The sequence below is a fragment of the Miscanthus floridulus genome, chromosome 3 (genome assembly GCF_019320115.1).
Source record: "Miscanthus floridulus cultivar M001 chromosome 3, ASM1932011v1, whole genome shotgun sequence".
Taxonomy (NCBI): domain Eukaryota; kingdom Viridiplantae; phylum Streptophyta; class Magnoliopsida; order Poales; family Poaceae; genus Miscanthus; species Miscanthus floridulus.
This window is the reverse complement of record NC_089582.1, coordinates 40185235-40195878: the sequence shown is the minus strand read 5'-3', so window position 1 is coordinate 40195878 and position 10644 is coordinate 40185235. Positions and strand designations below refer to the sequence as shown.

Below are 10644 nucleotides of genomic sequence, written 5' to 3'. Positions count from 1 at the left end.
CTATTTTTTATAATAAATTTATTTAGAGGTCTAAATGTTGTACGAATTTTCTACAAATCTAGATGAACTTATGCACGAAAAAAAACGATAGTTATTTAGGGACGGAGGGAGTATATAGTTAAGTGTGTGATATCATTTACGGTCAAGTGCAGTGTGCAGATTCACTATCCTGGAAACTAGAAATGGAACGGAGATATGTATACTAACCTCGGTTCCACACCGCAGCATGTTTGGTGTCTTTTTCGAGTCTGACTGTGAGTTCGCGGGCACTAGAGTGGTCGAGTGGATCATTCGATTTGGGTTAAAATTTCTACGTTTTGCTGAAACCGCATACGTCAGGCTCCTGTGCTTGTGTCATGTGTTGTAGAACTTGCGCATATATTGTTGGCACCCATATATATTTTGATTTCTCGACTCTTCACGGGTATGCTCATGTTTTTGGTTAACATTATTTCGATGATAGACCACATACCTTACACGGTTTTAGTAATTTGTCAATCTCAATATATCTGTTTAGTCTCTTAGAAATGCTCAGAGAGAGAACTCTTGTGTGGACGCGTGCATTAAGGCAGAGCGTCCGCGCGCATATATGATCAACGGTAGATGTATCGTCGATTGGAAACAAGAAACGGAATGGTCGAATTTGGCAAGTTCTCCCACTACCTGGTTTCCTTAGCTGGTTCTGTTTTGTACTCTCTCCACCCTCCCTCACCCCCCCCCACCCCCCCAAAAAAAAACTTAATGTGTTAGTTTTGTCCAATTCAATTTTTCTTAAGTTTGACTAAATTTACAAAAAAAAAAAAAACTGTCAATGTATCATGATGGCAAATAGATGTACTATGAAAATATATGTTTCATGACTGATCCAATAAACCTAAACGTCAAGTTTTTTTACAGGGCTAGTAGTTTGCTAGTTTTCTATTTCCTTCAAAACTATTAATTGTACAGGATCGTTACAACTTAGTCGTATATTTCAATTAGAGCTCGGAGTATACTGGTTATCCGGAAAAAAGTTGTGAAACAAGTGAGGCTGCAAATTTAGCTATTTTTTTTGAAAGGCACATTTAGCTTTTGAAACATCAACTTTAATTAATTTGGTGCTATTCGCGAAGCATCTGTACCATCACATTGCATTATCTACTGAAGATGAGGAGGGGTCAGGCGTGCGCCCTCCTGAGACTGCTGAATGACACAATGAGCCGGCAACAATGGATAGACCATGTTGCAACTTGCTACATGAAAGCGAACAAAGTCTGTTTCAAAAAGTTTGGAGCAAAAATAAATTAACCATGGATTAATTAATTAGACACTGTGTGCGTAATTTGATAGGATTGGTGTATCTCCAGAAGTTTCGGTAGTACAGATCATCATTGCGAAGCTAAAACTTTGGTGTGGTATCCCTTGGAACTAGTAATTAAACCTACTTATTGATGGAGTTTATAAGGTTTCAGCATTTATTTATCAACAGATAATTAAACTATTTCTCCATTTGTTTAAATATTCAAAACCCTACTTACCTCTGTCATGCTAAGACCTGACCGGCTTACCGGGTTCTGTTTACTTGGGACATTGTGGATTCGGCGTACAAACAACGCGGTCCCACGTACGGGGTCGCACTACTGGCCGCGGGAAAGAAATCGATTTTCCTATTTGGATCGGTACAATTACAAATTTTCAAATTTTGAAAACTACCATTACTATTTATCTATTTGGAACCATGTCATTACAATTCAAAGTAAACTGGAGCCGTGCTCTTCGGCTTCCTTGATCATATCGGGGCCGAACAAACTTTTTTCCCCGACTTCGGACCACATTAATGGGGTCCGACATCTCCTTCTATACAAGGCTTCGAATGGTGATATTTTCAGGCTAGCTTGATAACTGTTGTTGTACGAGAATTCTACGAACGATAGACACTTTTTCTAGTCTTTTCCATAAGTCAACCCACAAGCTCGTAACATGTCTTCCAATATCTGATTTACTCTTTCCGTCTGTCCATTGGTCTGCGGATGGTAGGTTGAGCTATAGTCCAGTCGTGTTCCTAAAGCTCTGTGTAAGCTTTTCCAAAATCGGGCGGTGAATTGAGTTCCTCTATCTGAGACTATTCGGCTTGGTACCCCGTGTAATCTAAGAATGTTGTCGATGTAGAGTTGTGCTAGCTTGTTACCCTTGTAGTCAATCCTTACTGGAATAAAGTGTGTCACCTTTGTCAATCAGTCCACTATAACCCATATGGAGTCGTGTCCATTTGGAGTCTTGGGTAATCCTACTATAAAATCCATGCTGATCTCATCCTATTTCCAAACTGGAATGTGCAATGGCTGAAGTAATCTTGCTGGTCGTTTATGTTCTGCCTTGACTCTTCTACACGTATCGCATCGGGCGACATACTCAGCAATATCTCCTTTCATTCCGGTCTCCACCAGTATTTTTGTCTGAGGTCCATATACATCTTGGTTGATCCTGGGTGGATAGAGTATGCTGAATGGTGTGCTTCATCCAATATTAACCTTCGTAGTGCTTCGTCTTTTGGTACGCATATCCGATCTTCATACCATAACTTCCCTTGTTCGTCGATGTGGAATCCTAGAAGTTCCTTCCTACTACTTTTCTCCTTGAACCGCTGAATTTCTTCATCCTAGTCTTGGGCTTGCTTTATCCGGTCTTCCAGGGTTGACCGTACTTGTAGAACATTCAGGAGGCCTTATGGTATGATTTGCAAATTTAGTTGGCGAACTTCTCGTGCTAACTCTGGTCTCTGGTTTAAGGTTGTCATGTAGTGATAATATGCTTTTCTGCTTAATGCATCTGCTACTAAATTGGCTTTTCCTGGGTGGTACTGTACACTTAGGTCATAATCCTTGATAAGTTCCAACCATCTTCTTTGTCGTAGGTTCAAATCAGGTTGAGTGAAAATATACTTCAGACTTTTAAATATCTCGCATTTATTTCCTATGAGATAGTGTCTCCATATCTTCAATGCATGTACCATGGCTCCTAGCTCCAAATCATGGGTTGGATAATTCTCCTCGTGTTTCTTCAGCTGCCGAGAGGCGTAGGCAACTACTTTATCATCTTGCATCAAGACACATCCTTGTCCTTGTCGTGATGCATCACAATATACTACAAAGCTTCTATGTATATCTGGTAGCGTGAGTATTGGGGCTATGGTTAATTGGGTCTTCAACTCTTGAAAGCTCTTCTCACATGCTTCTGTCCACTTGAATTCTTTTCCTTTTCGTGTTAGTGCTGTCATGGGTCTTGCAATATTTGAAAATCCTTCAATAAACCTTCGGTAGTAGCCCGCTAGTCCTAGAAAACTATGAACTTCTGTCACATTGGTAGGTTGCTTCCATTCCGATACGGCCTTAACCTTTTCTAGGTCTACTTTTACTCCTTTGGAGGTGATAATGTGTCCTAGAAAGTGGACTTCTTGTAGCCAGAACTCACATTTACTGAACTTGGCATACAACTCATGTGCTCGTAGCTTGTTCAAAATTGCTCTCAAATGTTGTTCATGTTCTTCGACACTTCTCGAATATATGAGAATGTTGTCGATGAATACTACTACAAACTTATCCAGTTCCTCCATGAACACCTTGTTCATCAGGTTCATGAAATATGCTGGGGCATTGGTTAGTCTAAACGGCATCACGGTGAACTCATATTGTCCGTAGTGGGTCATGAATGTGGTCTTCGGTATGTCATTGAGTCGAATTTTCAATTGATAGTAGCATGGTCTCAGATCTATCTTGGAGAAATACTTGGCATCTTTTAACTGGTCAAATAGGTCATCAATTCTGGGTAACGGGTACTTGTTCTTGATGGTGACTTCATTGAGTGATCGGTAGTCAATACACATCCTAAGACTGCCATCTTTCTTCCTTACGAACAAAACTAGTGATCCCCAAGGGGATGAGCTTAGTCGGATATATCCTTTCTCTTGTAACTCTCGTAACTGCTTCTTCAACTCTTCTAACTCGCTGGCTACCATTCGATAGGGTCTCTTGGCAATGGATGCAGTTCTGGGGATTAGGTCAATTATAAACTCTAAATCTCTGTCTGGTGGCATTCCTGGTAACTCTTCAGGTAACACATCGGGGTATTCACATACGACTGGTACTTCTTGAACACTTGCTCCTTGCATACTACAAACCATCGGTTCTACTTTGGGGGCTTGAGGGTGACATTCTACCTTTAATCCTTTGTGATTTATCAAGGTTACTACTCTGTCGCTACAGGATATAGTGCCATGGTGTTTCCTTAACCAATCTATTCCTAATATTATATCCAAACCTTCTGTCTTTAATACTACTAGGTCGGCTTGAAATTCTACTCCATCTATCATTATCTTCACTCGAGGGCACTTGAGAGTGCATTTGAGGACAGCTCTAGGGGTTCAAATTAATAAAGGGGTGGGAAGTAACACGGTTATTAAACTATTTCTAAGCACAAAACAAGCAGAAAAAATGAATGCGATACGCCAGAATCAAACAACACGGTTGCAAGAGTGGAGTTTACTAGAAACTCACCGTACACGACATCAGGTGCTGCATGTACTTCCTCTACATTAATGTGGTTCACATGGCCTTGCCCAAAATTCGGGGCATTCCTTCTCGGTGGTCCAGAGTTTTGAGGTGCTGAGCGTCCAGTTCCTGAGGTGTCTGTCTTATTGCTGGCTACAGACTGAGCAGGGGCAGAGTTTCCTACTTTAAGAGGTCATTGGGCTACACGGTGTCCTAGTTGTCGGCATCCAAAATAGGTATCCATTGTGGTATTATTGGTATTCTTGGGCTGGTTGTTGTTCTTATAGTTGGATGTGGCTTGTGAAGTGTTGGTTCCATATGTCCTATACTGCATAGTCGGCTGGTACCTTGTGGGTGCAGTGTTGTTGGGGTGGACTCGTTGTGTTCTTTCCTGCTGGCGAGCGTGTTGTATTAGAAATTTGCTCTTCCGTTCTCCTTCACCTCTGACATGTTCTTCTTCCAATAGGATGGTGCGGTTCATCAGCGTGTTGAAGTCTGAGTAGATGTGAGTGACCATTTGCTCTCGTAGGGATGCGTTGAGTCCTCTTCTAAAACACTTCTACTTCTTGTCAGAGTTGACATATTCTGGTGCGTATCGCGCTAGCTTCATAAACTTCCTGATGTACTGATTGACTGTCATTGGACCTTGTCTTAGTGAACAAAATTCTTCTGCCTTTATCTCCATGATCCCTTCTGGAATGTGGTATTCACAGAACTTTTCCATGAATTTTTGCCAAGTGATAGCTTCTGGCTCATTAGCTGCATCTTGGTAGTTCTCCCACCATTCACCGATGGCTCCTACCAGTTGGTGAGTGGCTAGAATAACTTTCTCTTCGTCGGTGGCTCTTACTGCATTCAATTTCTTGATGATGGTACACAACCAATCATCAGCTGGCAATGGGTCATCTTTTGCACTATCAAATGTCGATGGGTGAAGTCTCATGAATGCGGCCATTTTCCCTTGTCCATTACCATTATCCTGCCTTCTTGCAAGATTTTCTAATAACCGGGTTTGTCGATCCATCACTTCTGCCAATGTTGGTGGAGGTGGCGGGGGTTCCTCCCCTTGCACTGGTTCATTTCCAATGTTTTGCTCAACTTCTTCTTCATCTCCTTCAGGTACATCTTATATATCTTGGATGTTATCTTCTTGCGGTTGTTCAAGCCTGTGCCTATGATTACGATTGCCTCTATTCTGCTTGCCTCTAGGTCTAGGTGCAACTGGCTCTTCTTCCTCATGAACCTGCCTTTTGACGGCCCTTTCACGGCGATCCCGTATCCTATCGATCCTTCGTTCCATCTGTTGCCATAGATTGGCAAAGATGAGAAGACATCCTCTAGGATTTGGGTGCGAGAAAATAAAATAACAAGCAAGCAAAGACACACATGCACAACAAACACACAATACATATATCACATGAACAGTCATACATATATGATACAAGGATGCATCATACAACAGCTACTAGAGTGATTGCTACACGTCTACTCGTACTTCTAATGACATTGAAGCGACACTAGACTCGTTACTACTACTAGGTTTGTGGTTATTCCTATCGCTATCAAACTATCTAACATGTTCCAACCCTAGGGCTTTGTCCTACGGTCAAGCTCGGCTCTGATACCACTTTGTCGGCCCCTCAATTTGAGAGTCCTCAGTGCATTCATATTTGCGCCAAATCATCACAAAAGAAAACATGGCTCGAACATGGCCAAGAAAGCAGTGGATCGAACGCGGTCTAAAAACCTAAAGCTTAACGTGGAAGATCACATAGCATCCATGCCAACCGGATACGGAAGAAATCCATCCCCCGTATCGGCTCCTGATATTCCGCTGCCTACACCGATCTCCTAGTAGAAACTATACTCTTTTCTAACAGGGTGTGAGGTCAAACCTACCCGTATAGACATGTGGCTGTATGAAAATAACTCACTAGGCGAGAGGGACTACAAACCGGTTCTTATGTGACTGAGGCTAGTATCTCCCACAGGAATCCTCTCTAGGCATCCCTGCCATTGTAAACTATCTCCATAGTTTACCACTACTCGCCCTATATCGGGGTTTAGTTCAAGTTTAACAAGTTTTAAGTTCTTTTATTATCCCTAAATCTAGTCATGGTGTAGAGCTCATAAAATAACAAGATAACCATTTATCGTAATTATTTCATACTAACCGAGCTCATTTTCTAAGGTAATAATCTCATAGTCATGTTTTAGCATTTCGGTGCTTTTAAGCAAGATGGTAGGGAGGGGAGCTAGGACTTGCCTTCGTCGTTGACACTTTATGTCACGTCTACGAAATTCGGGTCTTCGTCTTCCTGACGATCACCGTCGTCTGTCGGACGTATCGGTCGAATATGACTACCGCTACTTGCAAAAGAAAAAGGCAAAAGCAAACATAGAACTATATGGTGGCACTAGGTGCATATGGTAGAGTTTGATTTTAGATGAATTTTAGATGTGGTTTCGTGCAAAACGGAGTTATGGTTTAAAAGTTATGAATTTTAGAAGATTATTCTATAGCTAATTAACTAGGTAGAATTTTATATGCACTTTCTAGTGCATGAAAATGGGTGCAAACTACATGATTAATTTCTTTAATGCATCTAGTTTATTTACAAATTTTCTAGCAATTTTTCTAAGTCGGGAAAATAGGTTTTTAACATTCTGTATGCACTAACCGGGTGTACCCAACGTTTTCCTTAGTGTACCCAGTGTGTGGTGTGCGCGCGTGTGTGTGATAGGTGGGTCCCATGGCCATGTCAGCTCGGGACAACGTCAGGACCATGGCCCACATGACAGAGAGATGAGGAGGAGGGGAAGGCAACGGACGGGGACGGCGGTAACGGAGACCGGATTGTGGAAAAACCGACCTAGCGCTCTACCGGAAGGGGGAAGAGGAAATGGAGGGGGAGAGGGTGTGTTCCGGCTCACTACGGAGCTCGGAGCGGTGGTGGGTGAGGCGGAGGCTCACCGGCCGGCCCCTTTTATAGGCGGCAAGGTCGTCGTCGTCGGCGGGATATTTCCCTGCCGGCTGGTGGATATTTTCCACCTCACGCACGTGCTTGAGCTCGGTGGCTGTGACCTGGACGCCTCTGCGTCCGTTCATACTCCGGCAAGGTCTTCGCCGTGCTTGGTCACGTCGGTGAGGTCTTCCCTTGCCGGCTGCCATGCCGGCATTGACGCATTGTGGGCGTTGAGAGAGAAGAGAGGGAGGGAGAGGGGAGATGGGACAGCTCGGGGTGTTGTCAACTCGGCGACTGTGCGCTCGTCGTCCCCGGCGCCGAGCTGGTCCATGGCGGGGCCGGTACGGCGGCGTAGGCGTGGTCGGCGTGGGGGAGACGATGGAGCTGGCTGGCAATTATCGAAAATTCGTGAAGCACTTTGGTTACATCTCCAAGCCCCTTACTAACTTCTTCAAGAAGGGTGAAGCTTATGTCTGGATTCCCATTCATCAAGAGGCCTTCCAATTGCTTCAACAACTTATCTTTGCACCCATCCTCGCTCTACCTAACTTCAATAAGCCTTTTGTGGTGGAGATCGACGCTTCTGATAAATGGGTTGGGGCAGTTCTGCAACAAGATGGGTATCCCATCGCGTATGTTAGTAAAGCTTTGGGCACTAAATCTTAGGGGTCATCCACCTACGACATGGAGTTTCTAGCAATCTTGATGGCAGTTGACGAGTGGCGGGCATATCTTCATCCAAGTGAATTCATTCCGAAAACTGATCAGAAGAGTCTCATCCATCTTGATGATCAGCGCATCACTTCTCCGTGGCAACAAAAGGCCTTGACTAAGCTTGTGGGACTTAATTTCCAGATTGTTTACAAGAAAGGAACTGAAAACAGAGTAGCCGATGCCTTGTCTCGTGTTCCAACAACTGCTGTCACTGAGTTAGCTGCTATTTCGATTGCTCAACCATCCTGTATGACTAAACTTCAGGAATTCTATACCACTGACACTACTGGAAACATGGTCTTTGCCGAGTGCAAACTGCTTTGCCGAGTGTCAAAAATCAGACACTCGGCAAAGACCTTTGCCGAGTGCCACACTCGGCAAAGAATTACACTCAGCAAAAAAGGGCACTCGACAAAGGACTTCTTTGCCGAGTGCCAGGCTCTCGGCAAAAGCGCGGCACTCGGCATAGGCTGCCCCGCGTAACGGTATTCGGCCACGTTCTTCTTTGCTCGGCAAAGATTTTTTTTTGAAAATACTTTGTCGAGTGCCCCTAACACGGCGCTCGGCAAAGATTCAATATTTTTTTTGAAATGTCTTTGCCGAGTGTCCCTGTGAAGGCACTCGACAAAAAGGAAATTTCTAAAAAAAATTCAAAAATCCTCTTTGCCGAGCGCCTTATTCTTGGCACTCGGCAAAGACCCCCTTTGCCGAGTGCCATGCCTCGGCGCTCGGCAAAGTTTTTTTTTTGGCCTCCAGATTTTTTGTGCAGCCCTTTTAAAGTACCAGAAATTCCTCGTTAGAATTTGTGGATTTTTTATGGCTTTTTGATATATTTAGTTACTTTATTTTGTTTACTTGATTTTTTTCGAAAAATATAAATTTGAACTGCACGTGGTACGAATAATGGAATTTAATGATTCAAAAAATGATAGTCATGTTACTGAGTGTAGTGTGAGGCCGTATCCAGGATCGGACCCGAAATTTCGGACATCTTGTTCACAAAACATGACCGCGAACTTGCGTGCGAAGTGTTTTTAAATTCTATAAAAAGAAAACGAAGTCCAAAAATCATGAAACTTGTTGAGAGGTCGTGATATCATATGTGGAGGCTATGATAAAAATTTCAGAAGATTTCGTGCACGTTGTCACGTACGATGCTTACAAACCAGGACATTTAAAAAAATATTGAATCTTTGCCGAGCGCCGTGTCAGGGGCACTCAGCAAAGTATTTTCCAAAAAAAATACTTTGCCGAGTGCCATATCTGGGACACTCGGCAAAGAATTTTTTTAAAAAAAACCTTCTTTGCCGAGTGCTAGGCCAGGTGACACTCGGCAAAGAGGCGGTTAAAAAAAATTAAAAAAATCTTTGCCGAGTGCCAGATCGGGGGCACTCAGCAAAGGGGGGATTTAACCCCGCTGGCTGGGCCGGCCCACACAGCCCCGCACACACCACACGCACGTGCCACCCCGAGGGCCTCCCACGCCGCCACCAACGCCCGCCAGCCCGCTCGCAACGCCCCCTAGCTGCGCCAACTAGCCGAGCGTCCCCCACTGCACGCACCCGCGACTGCACGAGTGCTCGCCCACCTCGCCAACGGACCCGGCAACCAGCGCCCAGACCACCCCCCGCCTAATGCCACCCCACCCCCTCCCCTATACCCGCGACCTAAATTCCGCCCGCCACCTCCCAGCTCCACGGCCCCCCCGTCCGCCTCGACTGCCGCCCTTCCCTGCCCCACGCGCCGCCCGCCGCAGCCTCTCCCCACGCCGCGCGCCGGCGCCTACCCCCGCGCCCGCTAGCCCCCGCCACCATGCCCGCGTGTGGCCGAGCGTGACCAGCTCGCCTAGGCCGGCCCGCCAACGCTGGCGGGTGGAGGAGGGGAGGAGGAGGAGGAGGGGGAGGAGGAGGAGGAGGAGGAGAAGGAGGAGGAATAGGAGCCAGCCCTGCCCCCGGCCGCGCATCATGGACCGCCCGCCCCGACGCCGCCCGTGCACGACCTCGTTCCCGACTCCGGCGACCCCGACCCCGACCCCGACGCCGCCCGTCCCTACCCCCGGCGCCCGTCAGGTATGCCCTCTCTCTTGTTGTTGTCGTGGTATTGATAGTTGTAGTAGTATTAGTTGTAGTAGTAGTGCTAGTGGTAGTAGTAGTAGAACTAGTGGTAGTAGTAGTAGCAATAGTGGAAGTAGTAGTAGAAGTAGTGGTACTACTTGGATATATTCTTCTGCATGGATTGATATCCAAACTACATGGCTTCTCTTGAGACATATGTGCTTGTCGGTCATCGTGCCGTTGTTTTTTGTAGGTTTTGGAAACCTCACCGTGCAGGGGAGGTTCTGCCGATTTTTTTAAATGACAGTTTTTTGTTCCATTTTTGTAGAGAAGAGCCCATTGGAGCCGAGTCGGAGTTCCCGTCGCCATGCCGGTCTGCCTACA

The 10644-nt window shown here is 45.2% G+C and overlaps 1 protein-coding gene across 1 annotated transcript; it reads right to left on the bottom strand.

Moving 5' to 3' along the window:
- Positions 1–5085: 5085 nt before the first annotated feature.
- Positions 5086–5481, bottom strand: LOC136543589 (uncharacterized). Its single transcript, XM_066535987.1, has one exon. It carries the CDS (start codon positions 5479–5481, stop codon positions 5086–5088), a length of 396 nt encoding a protein of 131 aa, XP_066392084.1.
- Between the last annotated feature and the right edge of the window lie 5163 nt (positions 5482–10644).